Source organism: Schistocerca piceifrons, chromosome 11, assembly GCF_021461385.2.
Source record: "Schistocerca piceifrons isolate TAMUIC-IGC-003096 chromosome 11, iqSchPice1.1, whole genome shotgun sequence".
NCBI classification, from domain to species: Eukaryota; Metazoa; Arthropoda; class Insecta; order Orthoptera; family Acrididae; genus Schistocerca; species Schistocerca piceifrons.
Genome location: NC_060148.1, coordinates 113,383,297 through 113,405,330, shown reverse-complemented (window position 1 = coordinate 113,405,330; position 22,034 = coordinate 113,383,297). Strand labels below are relative to the sequence as shown.

At 45.3% G+C, this 22,034-nt stretch overlaps 1 protein-coding gene across 1 annotated transcript in view; it reads right to left on the bottom strand.

Moving 5' to 3' along the window:
- Nucleotides 1–22,034, bottom strand: part of LOC124719771 (ankyrin repeat and protein kinase domain-containing protein 1-like) — a 38,546-nt gene that overhangs the window by 2,058 nt on the left and 14,454 nt on the right. The window contains exon 2 of the mRNA XM_047244969.1: nt 15,259–15,333. Within this exon, the coding sequence (XP_047100925.1) occupies nt 15,259–15,333 (75 nt within the window). The remainder of the gene's footprint in view (nt 1–15,258; nt 15,334–22,034) is intronic.

Sequence of the window (22,034 nt, the reverse complement as noted above, 5' to 3'; positions counted from 1 at the left end):
GAATTATACACTCCTGGAAATTGAAATAAGAACACCGTGAATTCATTGTCCCAGGAAGGGGAAACTTTATTGACACATTCCTGGGGTCAGATACATCACATGATCACACTGACAGAACCACAGGCACATAGACACAGGCAACAGAGCATGCACAATGTCGGCACTAGTACAGTGTATATCCACCTTTCGCAGCAATGCAGGCTGCTATTCTCCCATGGAGACGATCGTAGAAATGCTGGATGTAGTCCTGTGGAACGGCTTGCCATGCCATTTCCACCTAGCGCCTCAGTTGGACCAGCGTTCGTGCTGGACATGCAGACCGCGTGAGACGACGCTTCATCCAGTCCCAAACATGCTCATTGGGGGACAGATCCGGAGATCTTGCTGGCCAGGGTAGTTGACATACACCTTCTAGAGCACGTTGGGTGGCACGGGATACATGCGGACGTCCATTGTCCTGTTGGAACAGCAAGTTCCCTTGCCGGTCTAGAAATGGTAGAACGATGGGTTCGATGACGGTTTGGATGTACCGTGCACTATTCATTGTCCCCTCGACGATCACCAGTGGTGTACGGCCAGTGTAGGAGATCACTCCCCACACCATGATGCCGGGTGTTGGCCCTGTGTGCCTCGGTCGTATGCAGTCCTGATTGTGGCGCTCACCGGCACGGCGCCAAACACACATACGACCATCATTGGCACCCAGGCAGAAGCGACTCTCATCGCTGAAGACGACACGTCTCCATTCGTCCCTCCATTCACGCCTGTCGCGACACCACTGGAGGCGGGCTGCACGATGTTGGGGCGTGAGCGGAAGACGGCCTAACGGTGTGCGGGACCGTAGCCCAGCTTCATGGAGACGGTTGCGAATGGTCCTCGCCGATACCCCAGGAGCAACAGTGTCCCTAATTTGCTGGGAAGTGGCGGTGCGGTCCCCTACGGCACTGCGTAGGATCCTACGGTCTTGGCGTGCATCCGTGCGTCGCTGCGGTCCGGTCCCAGGTCGACGGGCACGTGCACCTTCCGTCGACCACTGGCGACAACATCGATGTACTGTGGAGACCTCACGCCCCACGTGTTGAGCAATTCGGCGGTACGTCCACCCGGCCTGCCGGCCTCACAATTGCTGTTGATACAATTTCAAGCCACATCTGATATACACTTAGGTAGGAGGGGAGACTGCCATTTACGAAGGCGACAAACGAATTTTTACCTGCTTTCATAAACGGATGTATTTTGCGTAACTTTTGGTGAATGTTGATATGATGGTACTCAGCCACAGTACAATGACTTTGTGGTCACTAATCCGTATATGGGTCATGACACTCTGTACTTAGTCAGGATTAAGTATTGCTAACAGGTCGCAACCGTTAACACTTTTAGTGGGCTGGTCAACAAATTGTTCAATAGCATTCGGTACGATTTCACGAGACGCTATAGGGATACCACCGACTTTAAACATTTATTTTCGCCAAAATGTCGAGCATGGATTGAAGTTAAAACCAAACACACTCCTGGAAATGGAAAAAAGAACACATTGACACTGGTGTATCAGACCCACCATACTTGCTCCGGACACTGCGAGAGGGCTGTACAAGCAATGATCACACGCACGGCACAGCGGACACACCAGGAACCGCGGTGTTGGCCGTCGAATGGCGCTAGCTGCGCAGCATTTGTGCACCGCCACCGTCAGTGTCAGCCAGTTTGCCGTGGCATACGGAGCTCCATCGCAGTCTTTAACACTGGTAGCATGCCGCGACAGCGTGGACGTGAACCGTATGTGCAGTTGACGGACTTTGAGCGAGGGCGTATAGTGAGCATGCGGGAGGCCGGGTGGACGTACCGCCGAATTGCTCAACACGTGGGGCGTGAGGTCTCCACAGTACATCGATGTTGTCGCCAGTGGTCGGCGGAAGGTGCACGTGCCCGTTGACCTGGGACCAGACCGCAGCGACGCACGGATGCACGCCAAGGCCGTAGGATCCTACGCAGTGCCGTAGGGGACCGCACCGCCACTTCCCAGCAAATTAGGGACACTGTTGCTCCTGGGGTATCGGCGAGGACCATTCGCAACCGTCTCCATGAAGCTGGGCTACGGTCCCGCACACCGTTAGGCCGTCTTCCGCTCACGCCCCAACATCGTGCAGCCCGCCTCCAGTGGTGTCGCGACAGGCGTGAATGGAGGGACGAATGGAGACGTGTCGTCTTCAGCGATGAGAGTCGCTTCTGCCTGGGTGCCAATGATGGTCGTATGCGTGTTTGGCGCCGTGCCGGTGAGCGCCACAATCAGGACTGCATACGACCGAGGCACACAGGGCCAACAACCGGCATCATGGTGTGGGGAGCGATCTCCTACACTGGCCGTACACCACTGGTGATCGTCGAAGGGACACTGAATAGTGCACGGTACATCCAAACCGTCATCGAACCCATCGTTCTACCATTCCTAGACCGGCAAGGGAACTTGCTGTTCCAACAGGACAATGCACGTCTGCATGTATCCCGTGCCACCCAACGTGCTCTAGAAGGTGTAAGTCAACTACCCTGGCCAGCAAGATCTCCGGATCTGTCCCCCATTGAGCATGTTTGGGACTGGATGAAGTGTCGTCTCACACGTCCAGCACGAACGCTGGTCCAACTGAGGCGCCAGGTGGAAATGGCATGGCAAGCCGTTCCACAGGACTACATCCAGCATCTCTACGATCGTCTCCATGGGAGAATAGCAGCCTGCATTGCTGCGAAAGGTGGATATACACTGTACTAGTGCCGACATTGTGCATGCTCTGTTGCCTGTGTCTATGTGCCTGTGGTTCTGTCAGTGTGATCATGTGATGTATCTGACCCCAGGAATGTGTCAATAAAGTTTCCCCTTCCTGGGACAATGAATTCACGGTGTTCTTATTTCAATTTCCAGGAGTGTATTTCGTTCCTTTGCTCAGGACTAAAATGCAGCAAATTGCGTAGCAACTAAAGACAGTTAAGGAAACTTCGTTAAAGCATTCTGGAAAGTCAAATATTACATCTGATAAAGCCAAATACGAGTACTCTCTCTCTTTGCCTACAAGTATTAGGTACACATGGAGGTGCTATCATCACTGTTTTCTCTGAAAATTGTGCATTTCATGTCCTCCAACCGGACAATTCTGTACTGACAACCGTGTAAAACGCTCCTTGCTCTATGTTATCGAATTAGGCGGCACAAAATATCAATTCTGGGCGGTTATACACTGGTCAACAACATGGAAGCCGCTTTGGCCCCAACGCTGCTGCAGTAGGCGTTGCCCTATTGAAGACTTGTTTTGTCTGCGTTGTTTGCAACGGTTCACACGGACCTGTAGTCTGACACGAAGTACTAGCAACGGTGATGCTTAGTTTAAAAAACGCTGAGAACACGGAGAATGGCCAAAGTCATTTCTGCGTTCTCAAGATATCCTACAAAAGCCAGTCAAACCCTCAGTTGTGGAAGTGGGTACTTAAGCGTAGAGTAACCAAGCCGCTGTACAGTTCCTGTACAGATTTTCACCTTTACTGCTAGTGCTGTAATGTTAACCAGATGAAAACTGAATAGGGCGAATGACTGTCAAGGACATTTAGTCTACCAGGTGCTCTCATTACTACTGTGCGTTTTTTGGAATTTGCACTTTAATTACAAGCCTGTTGCCTCATCATCTGTTCGAGTGTAAGAGCCCCCTCCCCCCCCCCCCCCCTTGTTGAAATCCAGCAGATGTTCTGGGTGGCCTAGTTACTATCTACACTGTGTGATCAAAAGTATCCAGACACCCCCAAAAACATACGTTTTGCATATTAGCTGCATCGTGTTGCCGCCTACTGCCAGGTACTCCATATCAGCGACCTCGGTAGTCATTAGACATCGTGAGAGAGCCGAATGGGGCGCTCCGCTGCACTCACAGACTTCGAACGTGGTCAGGTGATTGGGTGTCACTTGCGTCATACGTCTGTACACGAGGTTTCCACACTCCTAAACATTCTTAGATCCAGTGGAAACTTGAAAAATCACGTACAGCACAAAAGCGTACAGGCAGACCTCGTCTGTTGACTGACAGAGACTGCTGACAGTTGAAGAGGATCGTAATGTGTAATAGGTAGACATCTATCCAGACCGTCACGCAGGAACTCCAAACTGCATCAGGATCCACTGCAAGTACTATTGCGACAGTCAGGCGGGATTTAACGAATGAGCGGCTGCTCGTAAGCCAGGCATTACGCCAGTAAATGCCAAGCAACACCTCGCCTGGTGTAAGCAGCGTAAACATTTTACGATTGAACAGTGGAAAAACATTGTGTGGAGTGACGAATGACAGTACACAATGTGGCGATCCGATGGCAGGGTGTGGGTATGGCAAATGCCCGGTCAACGTCATCTGCCAGCGTGTATAATGCCAACCATAAAATTTTGAGGCTGTGGTGTTATGATGTGGTCGTGTTTTTCATGGAGGGGGCTTGCACCCCTTGTTCGGGCATGGCGACTGCATCTTTCAGCGTGATCGAGCACCTGTTCATAATGCACGGCTTGTAGCGGAGTGGTTACACAACAATAACATCCGTGTAATGGGCTGACCAGCACAAAGTCCTGACCTGGATCCCATGGAACACCTTTGGGATGTTTTGGAACGCCGACTTCGCGCCACGCCTCACCGACCGACATCGATACTTGTCAGTGCAGCACTCCGTGATGAGTGGGCTTCCATTCCCCAAGGAACCTTCCAGCACCTGATTGAACGTATGCCTGCGGGAGTTGAAGATGTCATCAAGGCTAAGGGTGGGCCAACATCATACTGAATTCCAGCATTACTCATGTATGACGCCACGAACGTTTAGGTCATTTTCAGCCAGGTGTACGGATACTTTTGATCACATAGAGTATATTCTGTTATTAGCACCACTCGTGCACTTTTCGGTCTCGTTGTTTCGGCTGTTACGAGGGCGTGCTGAAAAATAATGCCTCCGAATTTTTAGTTCTGTTCTCAATATCGGTTAAGGTATTACATGTTATCCATATTACTGACTCGACTTTCGTGCTTCGCTTATGCAAGCTGCAACCCTCAGACGCTAGAGGGCTCCAAATTGCAACGGCGTTGTTTGATGACACCTTGCCGGTACGTGAGAGACAGCGTGTTCTAATCGAGCTTCTTACAGCAGAAAACGTCCCTCCAACTGAAATCCATAGTAGAATGAAAACTGTGTATGGTGATGTATAAAATATTCTCGGTATTCTTGCCGCGTCAGTTCTAGATAAAATCTCCAGCTTTCGACGATTACCTCCATCGTCATAGTCAGGAGCTGACAGTCTCCACTGCTGCTATGGTAGCCTCTATATAGCCGGAAGACGGCTTCTGATTGGTCGGCGATTACGTGCTGCTGTCTCAGACGGTGTCACTGTGTGCGCCGGTGGCGCCACCGCTTCCGTTTGAACGTAAACCTTGGGAGGAACGCCTCTGCTGCTTCTCTGCATCAAGCGCTCGTTTCCACGCACATCTCAGATGGTATCCGCTATCGCGGTTAAAGTTCTTTTGGCTCATTCTTATTTCAACAGCCTCCTTAATAACAGAATCCCAGTACGTGGAGGCGTGGGACAGAATTTTAGTTTCATCGAACAATATTTTGTGTTTGTTCGTGAGGCTGTGCTCCGCAATTGCCGATTTCTCCAGCTCTCTATTTTTAATATGGCGTTGGTGTTCTGCACAGCGGCCGGAAACGGTACGAATAGTCTGACCTATATAATTGCTTCCACACTCACAGGGTATATTATAAACTCCAGGGACCATGAGGCCGAGATTGACCTTAACAGGGCGCATCATCTCCTTAATTTTCTTAGGAGGACGAAAAATCGGTCTTATACCACGTCTACCCAGGACTCTTCCTATTTTGCTGGAAATTGCGCCACAAAAAGGAAGAACCGCAATCGGTGTTTCATCCTGTGAGGTTGCAGCATTATCACGTGTCCTTCTTTTGGAGAACGCTGCCTTTATATCGCGTGCACCATAGCCGTTCTTTCGGAACACGTTCTTCAGGTGATTAATCTCGGACCTTAAATGGTCCTTGTCAGATACAGTTTTGGCTCTATATACCAACGTGTTCAAAACGGCTCTCTTCTGAGCAGGGTGATGGAAACTTTGCGCGTTCAGGTATAAATCGGTATGCGTCGGCTTACGGTATACGGAGTGGTCAAGACGCCCGTCCGTATGTCGTTGTACTAAAACGCCTAAGAAAGGCAGTCTACCTTCCTTCTCCATCTCGACAGTGAACTGGATGTTCGAATGGATGCTGTTCATGTGTTCCATGAATTCTTTGAGAGCTTCTTCGCCGTGTGGCCAGATCATAAATAATAACACATGAACAGTATCCATTCGAACATCCAGTTCACTGTCGAGATGGAGAAGGAACGGAGATTGCCTTTCTTAGACGTTTTAGTACAACGACAGACGGACGGGCGTCTTGGCCACTCTGTAGACCGTAAACCGACGCATACCGATCTATACCTGAACGCGCAAAGTTTCCATCACCCTGCTCAGAAGAGAGCCGTTTTGAACACGTTGGTATATAGAGCCAAAACTGTTTCTGACAAGAACCACTTAAGGTCCGAGATTAATCACCTGAAGAACGTGTTCCGAAAGAACGGCTATGGTGCACGCGATATAAAGGCAGCGTTTTCCAAAAGAAGGAAACGTGATAATGCTGCAACCTCACAGGATGAAACACCGATTGCGGTTCCTCCTTTTTGTGGCGCAATTTCCAGCAAAATAGGAAGAGTCCTGGGTAGACGTGGTATAAGACCGATTTTTCGTCCTCCTAAGAAAATTAAGGAGATGATGCGCCCTGTTAAGGACAATCTCGGCCTCAGGGTCCCTGGAGTTTATAATAAACCCTGTGAGTGTGGAAGCAATTATATAGGTCAGACTATTCGTACCGTTTCCGGCCGCTGTGCAGAACACCAACGCCATATTAAAAATAGAGAGCTGGAGAAATCGGCAATTGCAAAGCACAGCCTCACGAACAAACACAAAATATTGTTCGATGAAACTAAAATTCTGTCCCATGCCTCCACGTAGTGGGATTCTGTTATTAAGGAGGCTGTTGAAATAAGAATGAGCCAAAAGAACTTTAACCGCGATAGCGGATACCATCTGAGCTGTGCGTGGAAACGAGCGCTTGCTGCAGAGACTCAGCGGAGACGTTCCTCCCAAGGTTTACGTTCAAACAGAAGCGGTGGCGCCACCGGCGCACACAGTGACACCGTCTGAGACAGCAGCACGTAATCGCCGACCAATCAGAAGCCGTCTTCCGGCTATATAGAGGCTACCATAGCAGAAGTGGAGACAGTCAGCTCCTGACTGTGACGATGGAGGTAATCGTCGAAAGCTGGAGATTTTATCTAGAACTGACGCGGCAAGAATACCGAGAATATTTTATACATAAGTGCCGCCGCGAAAAACTTCGTTCCCATGTGTCTGGTGATGATTGTACCGACATCTGTACTGTGTGGCGTTGGGTTGTTCATGTTCGTAGTGAAGGAAATTGTGAAGCTAGCCTCAATGTGAGAGACCTCGGAGTTGACGACCCTCATCGAATCGTTTTGATGAACTCGTCAGAAGAAATTGTCGAATATCACAGACGTAGGCCTCAGGCCAGCGTGGCATATCACGAGAGCCTGTACAGGCGATGATTGCAGAACTGCGTTGCAGAAACTGTGTGTACGGTATAGGTGCCTCGAATGCTCACTCCTGACATGAAATGGAGGACGCTGGACGTCTGTCAACAGTTTCGTTTGCGTTATGAGCGACAGGGTGACGGGTTGGTTGAAATGGCTCTGAGCACTATGGGACTTAATATCTGAGGTCATCAGTCCCCTAGAACTTAGAACTACTTAAACCTAACTACCCTAAGGACATTACACAATCCATGCCCGAGGCAGGATTCGAACCTGCGACCGAAGCGGTCGTGCGGTTCCAGACTGAAGCGCCTAGAACCGCTCGGCCACATCGACCGGCGGTGACGGGGTTCTTGAGAACAATGAGGCAGGTGATGAAAGCTGGGTTCACCATTTTGAACCAGATAAGAAGAGATCACCACCGGAGTTTCGCCTTGAAGGATCACCGACACCAAAACACTTGAAGACCCTGTCATCAGTAGGCAAAGACGTGCTCACAGTGTTCTTGGATGTACAAGGTGTGGTGCATTTGGAACTCATGCCTAAAGACACTACGGTAATCTCCGAAAGGTACTGCAAGACCCTCAGAACAGTCAAAGTACGAATTCTATGAGTCCGTCTACACATGGAGCACCCTTTTCGTGAGCATACCCAAACCTGGCCACACAAGAGTTCTGTGTCACGTACAACAATCCGACGCGTTGGGTTTACTTTCATTCATCAGCCTCCAAATAGTCCATACAGTTTCCAAAACTTACAGAACACCTTCGAGGACTTCACGTTGGTAGTTACGCACGCAGAGGTGAAGTTGTGGCCACATCAGTATATTCAAATATCCTACAGTGCGCTCATGGCCAAACTGGTCTGTCGTTAGTCTAAATATGTCCGTCGTTAGGGTGACTACGTTCAGAAATAACTATGTAAACATGAAATGAAGATGTGGAATGTTGATACAGTTTGCTGTATTTAAGATGCGTGAAGAGGTTTCACTAAAAATTCGGAGGCATTGCCTTTCGGCACTCCGTCGTAAAAGGAGGGGATCTCTGTACTCTAAATATGTTGTTGAAGCACCGAAACACGTCATCTGCAGTGCGTGAAGGCTTTGATTTGTATGTGTGTGGGTGTTGGAACGAACAGTGGCGTCAAAATGTAGGGAAGCGAATGGGCTGTATTTCTTTATGTCAGAAAAATACTGGGCTAATTGATGTCACATACGTCATTGAGAACGAAAGAGAAAAATTACATCAGCCCAATGCAGTTTAACATGGAGCGCAAACATTCGAACGTGTGGTGTTAGTTCCTATGCTACCAAGCTGCTTGGTATGAAGCGATGTGTGCAAGTTGATGCGATAGCGTCGAAACTTTGACTTTCACTCTCTTGGAAACTATTCAGTGCTCACACTTACGACATAATAGCGTCCATTTACTTTATTCTTCTTACACCCAGGAAAGTTTTGAATGTGCCAGAGAGGGACGTACTGCGGCTCGTACGATGTAGTTTCAGGAAGCTGCTTCAAAAAATGGCTCTGAGCACTATGGGACTTAACATCTATGGTCATCAGTCCCCTAGAACTTAGAACTACTTAAGCCTAACTAACCTAAGGACATCACACAACACCCAGTCATCACAAGGCAGAGAAAATCCCTGACCCCGCCATGAATCGAACCCGGGAACCCGGGCGTGGGAAGCGAGAACGCTACCGCGCGACCACGAGCTGCGGACTCAGGAAGCTGCTGATGTCACTTCACACCTCCATATGGAACATGGAGTTCTTGCAGTATTTCCGCAACGGAAACATGGATCAAGCAGTCCCTGTGGATCGCGAAAGTCGCCCTTGACAAACTAATATAGTAGCGGAATTAATCACCATGTCCTGCATCTGACAGCATTCCTATGATGTAATTAGGCTTATAAAAGTGAGATTAAATAATTTTGATTCCCTTATAACTAACCTGTTTCATTTCCTGTTATCTGTCATATTTTTTACTCTCTCTTTTCACCCTTTTCCTCAAACTATATCACTGCTGAGCTTTTAGACGACTTGCTGGATGCTACTTGAGGATTTCATACCCTCGGCAGTGGGTTGACGCCAGTACTGGGTGGCGGACGCTCCCCACTGCACCTTAGCTCACCAGAGTGTTCAAAACAACTCGAAAAGCTGTGGTGTTTGTTAGCTGCGTACGGCCGATCTGAAAACTGCACTGCTTGTGGAAGACATGATTTAGGTTTAAAATGGATGTCTTATGACTTATTTCATGAAGCTCATCTCATGTAATTTTTTTTGCCTTATCAGTGATTAACTTTTTTAAGATATTCCATTGTGAAGTAAAAAGTGTGTAGTCGAGTCTCCGCGACCATTGGTGCTTCTGGTTGTACTCAATTTACCTGACCCTCAACCTTTTAGTTAAGTGAGAGTAGGTGAACAATTGGCTCAGGAGACAAGGTGGTGTGAGCAGTATCTTGAAAGCGTTATTAAGTCTTCCCAGTAGCCTCCCAGATGAAACGAACTTACAAATAGCGTTGTCCACTGAGTCAGATCCGGCCACATGTGCTGTGATATTTAATACCGCAGCCTGTCCTTTTTCTTTAATATTCATATCTCGATAATTGAGTTACGGGTGTTGTGAAATCCTAGAGAGATCGTTAGTGTGGAACAGCTGAGAAACAACCTACGTGCAACATGCGCCAGGTGTGGAATAGTTCACAGAAATTCGGTTCCATGCTCATTTAGGCCAATGTGATCTTATTGCCTTGGTTCCTCTACGTCTTAAGCTGTCTGACAGTTGAAAAGCACGTTCATCAGGTGCTTTTCGATATGATTGATAAGCCATCACCAGCAGTCATATTAAAATACTTTATTTATTTCTTCATATTTACATGAATTATTTGTTGATATTTACAAGAAAACTCTCTGTCACACATTGCCAAGAACTGTTCAGAAATTCCGTCACTGGTCACTGCTTTAGTTTTGGAGATGATTTCATCATTTCACATATTTCTTCTTTGGTCAAAGGGACTGCTTAGTTGTTGTCACCTTCTGCAGTAATTTCCCCTTTAACGATAGCCCCCTGGTCTTCAATTTGCCTCTGGACTCCCACACAGGTTGGCAGAACGTCTATAAATGTGTAGTGTAATTTCTTCCTTTGGCTCCCATAGCTTTCCGTCCTCGCCTATTAATTGTTCTATAGCATGTGCTTTGCCCTTTTACTCTCCCACGTAGTGTGTGAACTTGATGTTTCATCTGCGCTGTAATTCGTCCCCACAGTCCCTGGCCTTGCTTGTGAACTTTAGTTGTGTTATATTGATTATTGTGTTTTTTGTCTGTGTAATCATCAAAAATTTGTGTGTTATTTTCAGTGTTGATGTGTTCAGTGTTGATGTGTTCAGTGGAGGCATGTATTGCCCCTTCTGCCACAACGTGCTTGCTGTGTTACGCATGTTGTCATCATTTGCGCAATACTTCTCTTGCTTTTCGCTCGTGAACGACGTGTATATTCAGCTGCAGTATACTCCTAGCATGGTATCTTTTTCGTAGTGTGGCGTCGATACAAATTTTGATGTCTATGCACAGGTGACGCAGTACTGCCTTTCAGAGTTTGTATTTTAACCTATGACTGCCGTAGTTTATATTTAGAGCAATTGTTTTTAGTTTTATGTAGCTTCTTTTATTTGTCTGCTCAACTGTCTATTATCTACCAAAGAGTTAAGTCTATCTTCTTCGCCCTGTACATCATTGTTTCTATTAAAACTGTACCCATAAACACTTTCTGAACACAGATGCCGTTTCCCAACCTGATTTTCATAATCTCTTGACCACAAAGTTTTTAGGTCCCTTGTTAGACCTTTATCCTATTTCGTTTTGTTTTTCTGTGTTTCCTCATACGATTGTTCCGTTATCGTCTTTTCTGGTTTTAGAAACAAATTTTGGTTGCTTTCAGCAAGTCTTCTACACTCTTTATATTGGTCTTTTTGTACTGCAAAGCTCTTCAGTTGCTATGTCTTGTTTCCGCTACTCCATCGACATTATACTAATTCCGATTTTAGAGTGTTATATATTGTATGTATTGTATTGTATGTTAACTAGGGGCGTAGAAACGACGGAGAGGATCCGTCCCCGCCCCATCCGCAGTGGTCCACAACCCCACGACGACTACCGCAGTCCACTTCACCCCTCCGCCGCCCCACACTGAGCCCAGGGTTACTGTGTGGTTCGGCCCCCGGTGGACCCCCCAGGGAACGTCTCACACCAGACGAGTGTAACCCCTATGTTTGCGCGGTAGAGTAATGGTGGTGTACGTGTACGTGAAGAACTTATTTTGGCCGCAATCGCCGACATAGTGTAACTGAGGCAGAATGAGGGGAACCAGCCCGCATTCGCCGAGGCAGATGGAAAACCGCCTAAAAACGATCCACAGGCTGGCCGGTTCACCGGACCTCGACACAAGTCCGCCGGGCGGATTCGTGCTGGGAACCAGGCGCTCCTTCCCGCGCGGAAAGCCGTGCGTTAGACCGCACGGCCAACCGGGCGGACCATGATACATATAATTTTAAGTCTTTTCTTCTGAACACCATGTAATCTGTATTTCACATTACTGATAGTGTTTCGAAGTCGCATGGTACTGTGTCGTCTTACGTTGAGAGGTCTCCCATTTCTTGTAATCTGATCTTCGGTACGCTCATTTTGAGGAAGAGATTACTTCCTCAATATTTTCTCTCCTTGGTTAGCGTGCACCTCGTCTTGTGCAAAATGATACACGTTACTTGCGTGCGGCAGATTTCGAAGATACAAGTCAGACTCCTGTTGCTGATATAATTTCAGTATAAGTGTTCTGTGTCTTCATGCTTTTGAGACACGATGGGGGAACTTCTGCTGTCTACATATGGTGTACATTGGACCTATAGGCTGTGCATTCTATATGTGACTATCCTGGGTAATCAACGCTTGAAATCCTTGAATCACTCCGAATGCCAGGGAACTACGCTTTCTTACTGCCACTCAAACATTTCTTGCGTCATTACCATCATTAGAATACTTGCATCGGTCTCATGTTTCCTCTTGAATGGTTATTGATTGCCATGTCATGCAACAGCTTGGTATGTTCTGCTCAGATTAATTACAAGAGGCAGGTAGAATGTTCTCAGATGCTAGGTCTGGGCTTGTGTATTATTAAGGTACAGATACATACTTCATTTTATTTGACTTCAACATGAACTGCATTGGCAATGAAGTCACATCGCGACCTTATCAACCCATTATCAGATAGCAGTAGCGTTTCTAGATAGACCCAAATGTCATAGTTCACTATCATCATTCATTTACGAAAGAAGAAGTGAACTTCACGATAGATTCAAGCAGAAACTGTGAATATTGACTAAAATTACTAACGACTCTTCCAAAACTCTCTCAGCTGGAGGCCTTTGTTTACAACCGGCGAGCTGTCACTAGCGCACACGTCTCCACTCAACCACGCCAGCAACAGGACTGCTCGAATTTTGCGACCAGCCGCCTCAGCCCTTGCGCCTTCTGATAACACATACAGATCTGACTCGCTTTCTTTGAGGTTGATGTTCGCACAAATAATTTCCAAACACTACCAGCAGCGATCCTTACGTACGGCTCATGTAGCAGAGTAGGACACCATCGTTCACAGACTCTGTCCTTCCAGCGTTGCCAATCCCATACACTCTGATTCCGGTGTTTAGAAAGCTAGGGTTGAATTACACGTGATAATGGAAGTCTGGACTTGCTCCTGTCATCTGGTGAGGCAGCCTAATGGTTAAGAAGACTGCTCGTCATAAGCAAGAAATACAGTTTAGATTCCCAGTATGGAACAACTTAAAAATTTAGTCAATGCTCACCAGATATGGAAGCGCTGGAAAAAGTCATTTAAAGAAAAATATGCAAAAAATTCACATGATCTGTGAACACACACCCAAAATATGCCATTCTTTATTCTGCTGCTACAAATTATTTCGTTTGTCTTCTCCTGCTTGCCATTACCTAATCTTTTCTGTTTCAGGACAACCACAGGTTTTATTTATTCATATAAAATCAAAATTTTGACGATTTTCAATCCTTTGGGAACCTATTTCATACCCATTACCTAAAGGATTGATATGGAAGATAGAAAACCTTCAGTGAAACACAATAGATTTTCTGTCTTTGGAAAAGCATTTTCTTTTATAGCACCTTTACCGTATAACTGCAGTGAGTGAAAAACTTCCATTATGAACTGAATTTGCGCTGAAGCGCCAAATAAACTGGTGTAGAAATGAGTATTCAAATACAGAGGTATGTACACAAGCGGAATGCGGCACTATATAAGACAAGTGTCTGACATAGTTGTCAAATCGCTTACTGCTGCTACAATGGGAGGTTATCAAGATTTAAATGAGGTTGAACATGCTGTTGTAGTCGGCTCACGAGCGATGGGACACAGCATCTCCAAGGTAGCGATGAAGTGGGGACTTTCCCGTACGACCATTTTACGAGTGTACCGTGAATATCAGGAATTCGGTAAAACATCAAATCTCCGACATCGCTACGGCCAGAAAAAGATCCCGCAAGAACGAGACCGACGACGGCTGAAGAGAATCGTTCACCGTGGCAGAAGTGCAAACTACTTCAGATTTCAGTGCTGGGCCATCAACCAGTGTCAGCAAGCGAACCATTCATCGAAGCATCAGCGATATGGGCTTTCGGCCCGAAGGCCCACTCCTGTACCCTTGATGACTGCATGACACAAAGTTTTGTGCCTCGCTTGGGCCTGGTAACACCGACATTACACTGTTTAAGACTGGAAACATGTTGCCTGATCGGACGAGTATCGGTATAGAGACAAACCTCATGAATCCATGTACCCTGCACGTCAGCAGTGGACTGATCAAGCTGGTGGAGGCTCTTTTGTAATGGTGTGGGGCGTGAGCAGTTGGAGTGATATGTGACACCTGATACTACTAGATATTACTCTGGCAGCTGACACATGCGTAAGCATCTTGTCTGATCACCTGCATCCATGCCTGTCCACTGTGCATTCCGACGGACTTGGGCAATTCCAGCAGGACAATGCGACACCCCACACGTCCAGAATTGCTACAGAGTTTCTCCAGGAACACTCTTCCAAGTTTAAACATTTCCGCTGGCCACAAAACTCTCCAGACATGGACATTATTGAGCATATCTGGGATGGCTTGCCACGTCCTGTTCAGAAAAGGTCTCAACCCTGCAGGACTGATGGTGTCGGTTCTCTCCAGCAGGATTTCAGACATTTGTCGAGTTCATGCCACGTCATGTTGCGCCACTTTTGCGTGCTTGCGGGGGCCCTACACGATATTAGGCAGGTGTGCCAGTTTCTTTGACTTTTCAGTATAATTCACACTGTGAACCAGGAGGAGGAGGTGGTGGAGGAGGAGGCAGTATAAGTGTTTATTCGAACATCAATGTTTATAAATGGAATAACTTTTCATGACAACTAGAACCTCTGCTTTATCAAAATGTGCATTGAGATGACATTCGCTTTTGATCCACAATACTTGATTAACGCTTCTGTAAGTGCTACTGTGAATGTGCAGTGGTAGAACTCACCCCATGGAAGAGACTGCGTCGGCTTCTGGTGGAGGAGTGTGGCAGGCAGCCGTGGTCGGTGTAGGTGTGGCAGGTCTGAAACAAACACGGCCAATGGCAGTAGTAAGTCTGACAATGTTAGAGAGGTATCAGTGAGCTATTGATTTCACACACACAAACACACAGCTTCTCCCAAGTCTCCTGTAGCGATAGTTTACTATACCAAAAAACGATTTATACAAAATAAAGCAGAACTCAATCTACAAAAGAGCCAACAATTATGCTAGAGTGATAACGATAGAACAGCAGATTAAATAGCATAATACCGTCATCATGCGACGGTGTTTGTAGCTCGTGAGTTAGGGACTGAGCTGTAGAAACACCATTGCGAAGTAGGGGCAGCAGCTGTTGGAGAGAGTGGGGAAGGAAATACAGAGAAAGAAAGCACACAGAATTTGTAAAAGTTCGAGAGATGGCACCACCGGCGCGTATCGAGGTCATGTTAAGTTAGTAGCATCTTTGGAACCATCGACCACGAAGCTTCAGCCATATTTGTCTATATGTTTGGCATTCTTGTGAATCTTCTTTAAGTCGAGTAATTGTCAAAAAATGGACAAAAAAGAAATTCGAGTGGTGATTAAACATTACTTTATGAAAGGCAAAACGCCTCAGGAGACTAAAGAGAAGCTTGATGAACATTGCGCTGACTCTGCACCTTCGATTAGAACAGTTTGTAAATGGTTTCAAAATTTTCGAAGTGGCCATAGGACCACAAGTGATGCTGAATGTTCTGGACGCCCTGTGGAGGTTATGACTCCAGAAATCTATGATAAAATCCATGATATGGTGATGGATGACAGAACAGTTAAGGTGAGTGAGATTGCTAATGGTGTGGGCATCTCGAATGAACGGGTACATAATATTTTACATAAACATTTGGACATGAGAAAGCTATCCGCAAGATGGGTTCCGCTATTGCTCACGCTTGACAAAAAACGGAATCGTGTGAAGTGTTGCAAGGATGATTTGTAGCTGTTGAGGAAGAATCTGCAGGACTTAAGCGTCGCTTCGTCACTGTGGATGAAACATGGATACATTGCTGCACTCCTGAGACCAAACAACAATCTGAACAATGGGTTACCAAGGGATCATCTGCACCAAAAAAGGCGAAAACCATTCGTTCGGCCGGAAAGGTTATGGAGACTGTCTTTTAGGATTCGAACGGGATAATGCTTATAGACTATCTGAAAAAGGGTAAAACTATTACAGGTGCATATTATTCATCGTTATTGGACTGTTTGACAACCGAGCTGCAAGAAAAATGCCGGCAATTGGACCACAAAAAAAACTTTTTCCATCACGACAATGCACTAGCACACATCTCAGAAGTTGTGGTCACGAAATTATTGGAAATAGGATTCCAAGTCTTTCACATTCCCCCTATTCTCCAGACTTGGCTCGCACTACTACTTGTTCCCCAATTTGAAGAAATAGCTGGCTGGACAAAGATTTTATTCAAACGAGGAGGTGACTGCAGCAACTAATAGCTATCTTACAGACTTGGACAATTCCTATTATTCGGAAGGGATCAACAAATTAGAACAGCGTTGGACGAAGTGTATAAGCCTAAAAGGAGACTATGTCGAAAAATAAAACGGTTTACCCCAAACACGTAAATAGTTTTTCGTTTCCCATGGACTTTTCTATATATCTCACAGAAATTGAAACTTTACCCAGTAAATAAATTTGCTTCACACTGGCAATGGGCCTTTCATTGAACAGGCGAATGTTGAGTATTACCCGACTGATGGTGTGAGAGAAACCAGTAAAGCTAGCAGAGACAATATGCAAGTACATTTATACCCGACTTTTGATGTTGTGACTCCAGTGAAATTACAAATTACGTTTAATTGTTGTACGCATTCTCATTGTTATGTATCAGACTGTGATCACGAAATTTCCTGAAGAGTGAAGTAGTCCGCATGGATGAAAATAATGACAATGAGTTTACATAACGCAGTGGGCATTTCCGTAAAGGCTGACTCTACGCAGAAAGCTGTGCAAGTCAGCTTCATCATTTTCCAGAGAGAATAAATTGGCCAATTTGTGGATGCTAAGTGGTAACCACTGAAGAGTGCTCGCGTTGGTGCGTGATTATCTTATACATATTATACTTGCGATAGTTTTTGAGTATGTATAATTTAGTCTGTTTGTTGCTGCTTCACGCTGAAACAGCTGGACGGATTTGGAAGAAACTTGGTATGGAGATAATTAACACATAGACGACCTTGTATACATATGTACCTATCAGAGAGGTTGGTGTAAGGGTGAAATACAGTGTGTCCCACGACGCGAGAGTGTCCATACTGTATTCATACATTATATCAGACCAAGAGCAATTAGTGACCTGTATCAAACTTTTTAATTAATATCAAACACTTAATAAACTTTCTCTCGCTGTTGATCCCTAAAAAAATTATAAAAGGAAGGAAGTTTATCATTCGCAACGTTTTCGCTTCTCATTCAACAAAACTGTCGTGTCAAGCATGGCTTTTTAATTTATTATTTCAGTACTACCGACTTAATTCGCTACACATTTTGTTGACAGCGATCACATATTCAACTGAATTGATCAGCAAAATTATAGCATTGTACGACACACAGTTCAGGACTTGTGACACCATAAACACTGATATTTGTGAAAAACGGCCACATCATGCAGGGCGTTCTATTTTATTACTTCTTTACTGTGAACTTTGTTCACAACACATTTCACAGACGGCAGCCACATAAACCACAGGTTGTAATAGCAAAACTGTATCATTTTACGAGATATCGTTCAGGAGGCATGGCGTCAAATACTATGACGCGTAAGACGCTGCCATGTAATACATGAAGTTTTAATTTATTAGTTCTTTTCTGTTGACTCTATTCACTACACATCTTGTAGGCAGTAGCCACAAGTATCACTGAGTGTATCTGCCAATTTATGTCAGTGTACGGTACTTACTTCAGGAGGTAAGACATCATAAACATTGAGCTGCCTGAAAATGAAACTGCACATCTAAACTGGCTAGACACGAGGGTCAAATTTGAAAATCTTTGGTAAGGTCTTATGGGATCACACTGCAGAGGTCATCGGTCCATTAGCCTACACACGACTTAATCTTAAACTAACTTACACTATGGACAATGTACTGTTTCTCCTGGGTGTTCTAGGGTTTAAAAAAAATGTAAACTAAACATCACGATAAATTTTATAAAAAACCGACAAGATACGCCAAGGAAGAAGAGATAGAACTACAATGGACGTGTTATTCCATGGACTCTTGCGCTTCTATGCATGAACTATCCTTCCTTTGTCAGTCGCTTGTCTTATCCGCTTGGATTCGGACCTAAGAGAGCTTGTGTAAAGCTCATCTTGCTGTACCAGCTAATATGTAAGTTGTACTTAAAACCAGAAAAAATATAATGGTTATTTTTTAAAAGAATTTGTGTATGCAGTCAATCAACTTGTAATCAGACACCTGGATTGTCCTATGTAGATACGGGCCTTAACAAAGAATTTTCGTTGTTAGGCGCCATCTTAGAAACTCTTTAACATTTTTCTTTTAGCTCATCTACGAGACGTGCCGTCGGTAAGGATAATTAACTTTCTTTCAGATCCTACGAGCCCGGCGGCCGCTGATAATAATTTAGCAATTTTACTTACAGGTGTTCTTTATATAAGGAGATAACATCCCGGGCAGAAAAGCTCTGGTCACAGGATACCAGTTCCTTTATAGGATTTCATTTGTAGATGCTACTCTTGTTATCTTGTATTGGGGAATCGAGACGAAATCACAATATTAAGTTACGTACTACAGTAGTTTACATCGAACACTTGTGAAATATTCTCTGCTGCAATAGGCTTACAACTTCTCACGAGTCCGGAATAATATCTGTGGTGCATGGTAAAGAAGTGAAAGACAAGCAATTGTTGACGTTTACGTAGCTTCCCTAAGAACTGAGCTAGTTTATTAATTACTGATCAGTGTTGGACTAACTTAAAGGTTAGGTCATTTTCAGAAAAGTGTTTTCAACCGCTACTATTGAGTGATTAAGAATACGATTACATTGGCAGACTGTCGTATATTTTTTATATATCACTGTTTTTATATTTTTACATTACAACAACACACACAGCCATGCCCGAGGGAGGACTCGCACCTACGACGGGGAGTTGCATGGACCGTTACAAGGCGCCAAGACCGCATGGCTACGAGGGTGATCCAATTATTAAAGACACAAATTAGTCTGGGGAAAGAATTGTTAGTAGGGAAAGTTTGGTACTTCTATGGCTTTAAGTTCACATCACTGGGATGAGCCCTGATCAGCTGATGTATCAACATTGTTTTGTTCATAATCACAAAAATACATTTCAAGGTGGAGAGTCCGCTTGAAAATCCACATCAGCTGAACGTTCTGTTATTTGTTTATTACTTACTGAAGGCAAGAAATCCCTGAAAATATACTGTAGAATGTCTAAAGTTTACGCTGAAGGTCATATGAATCGTGCAAATTTTTACAAGTGGGTATTGCAGTCCAAAAACGGTCGTGATTCAGTGACCGACGAACACCGTTCTGGCCGACCAGTTGCCGTTTCAACTCCCTCACTTCAAACTCGAATTGATGACATTATTCGTGCCGACCGCCGCGTGACTGTGGAAATGATAGTTGATAAGGCTCATGTTAGTACTGGTACAGTTCATAACATTATCTCTAATAAGCTGAAGTACTGCAAAGAATGTGCAAGATGGATCCCAAGGGTGGTTGACGCGTCTACACAAGGAAATGAGGTTGAGAGTGTGAACAGAGCGGAAGGAACGTTATGAAAGAGAAAGTGAGAGGTTCCTCAACAAAATTTTAGCTTTTGATGAAACTTGGGTTCACTATTATGAGCCAGAATCGAAAAGACAAAGCACGGAGTGGAAACCCAAGCATCAGCAGGAAAAGTCATGTTGACTGGTGTTTTAGGATGGTGAAGGTCCAGTTTTTTTGTGATTATCTCGAAGAGTACCTTACAATGAACATCCAACAGGTCTACTCCTGGGATTGCTTTTAGACAAGGTCAAGAGACATCGTGGATCTTAGAGGAGAGGTGTGGTTCTCCAGCAAAACAACGGACGTCGTCGTATTGCTCAACTAAACCGTGAAACCATCGAGAAAATGGGCTTGAAAGTCCTGCCTCATACCCCTTACAGTCCTAATTTAGCACCTAGTGATTTACATTTGTTTAGTGCACTGAAGGAGGCATTACGTGGGATGAGGTTCTGGTACAACAAGGACGTGGAAAAGTTTGTGAGAAATTGATTCAAACATCAAGATAAAGGGTTCTTTGTTACCAGAATAAAAAAGCTTGTTGTCCGTTGGAACAAGTTCATAAATGTTCAAGGGGGTTATTTTGAAAAGTAGAAAAAGTATTGTTATGTAAATATAAACCTGTTTTCTCCAGATCAATTTGTCTCTTCAATTACTGAATGACAATCTTGGTAGTTTCGGAACATGACGTCTATGAACATATGCGTCAACCTGGTTCGCAGAACTCTGGAAGTTAGACGTTGACTATGGATATTGTATCACAGACACAGTCCCTTTGACTGTTCAGAGATGTCACTGAACCCCCCCCCCCTCCTCTCTCCCCCAAAGATGTAAACAAACATGCATGAGCATCGCCTATTTAGACGGAGGGGGTCCAGCAGCCGATCAGTTCAAGTCATTCCATCAGGAAGGAGGTACACGGCTCGTGTTCAACCATGCCTAGGCGGTCAATACCGTGGTTCAATTGCGTCCGCATTCTTACTTTGCGGCAGGAAGGGCTCTCAACAAGAAGTCATGGAGTGAACCAAACCAATGTTTTTCAGACATGGAGGAGATACAGAGAGACCGTAACTGTCAGTGACATGTCTTTGTCAGTCCGCCCAAGGGCTACAACTACAGTTCGGAACGCTATTTACTGAGGCATGATGCGGTACATTTGTGGCTTTCGATACACACCGAGACGGTTACAATATTTACCGTGCTAAGCATGTCTCAGACAGTTTTTTAATTACTTATTCTCTCTTCTGGCACATTTTAAAACTCACTATTTGGGCGTTCAAAAACCGTTTCTGAGAAGTAAACAAATGAGTTGCCAGCGATATGAGATCTGTCAGCTCTTCCCTTCGTTTCAAAATTTTGTGTTTTCTTTCCCAATGTCAGCCAGCCGCAGTGGCCGTGCGGTTCTAGGCACTGTAGTCCGGAACCGCGGGACTGCTACGGTAGCAGGGTCGAATCCTGCCTCGGGCATGGATGTGTGTGATGTCCGTAGGTTAGTTAGGTTTAAGTAGTTCTAAGTTCTAGGGGACTGATGACCTCAGAAGTTAAGTCCCATAGTGCTCAGAGCCATTGTTCCCGATGACGCGCTGGGCCACTAGTGGCTCGCACTGCAAGAATCTCTAGCGATAACTTTTGTGATGGAGCATATGCATGGACAGTGACTTTCGGTATTAACAAGTTTCAGTAAATTACTGTTGTACCATGGATAACACTATGTGTGTGTGTGTGTGTGTGTGTGTGCGCGTGTGTGTGTGTGTGTATGGTACTATATCAGTTGTAGTACTACACTCCTGGAAATTGAAATAAGAACACCGTGAATTCATTGTCCCAGGAAGGGGAAACTTTATTGACACATTCCTGGGGTCAGATACATCACATGATCACACTGACAGAACCACAGGCACATAGACACAGGCAACAGAGCATGCACAATGTCGGCA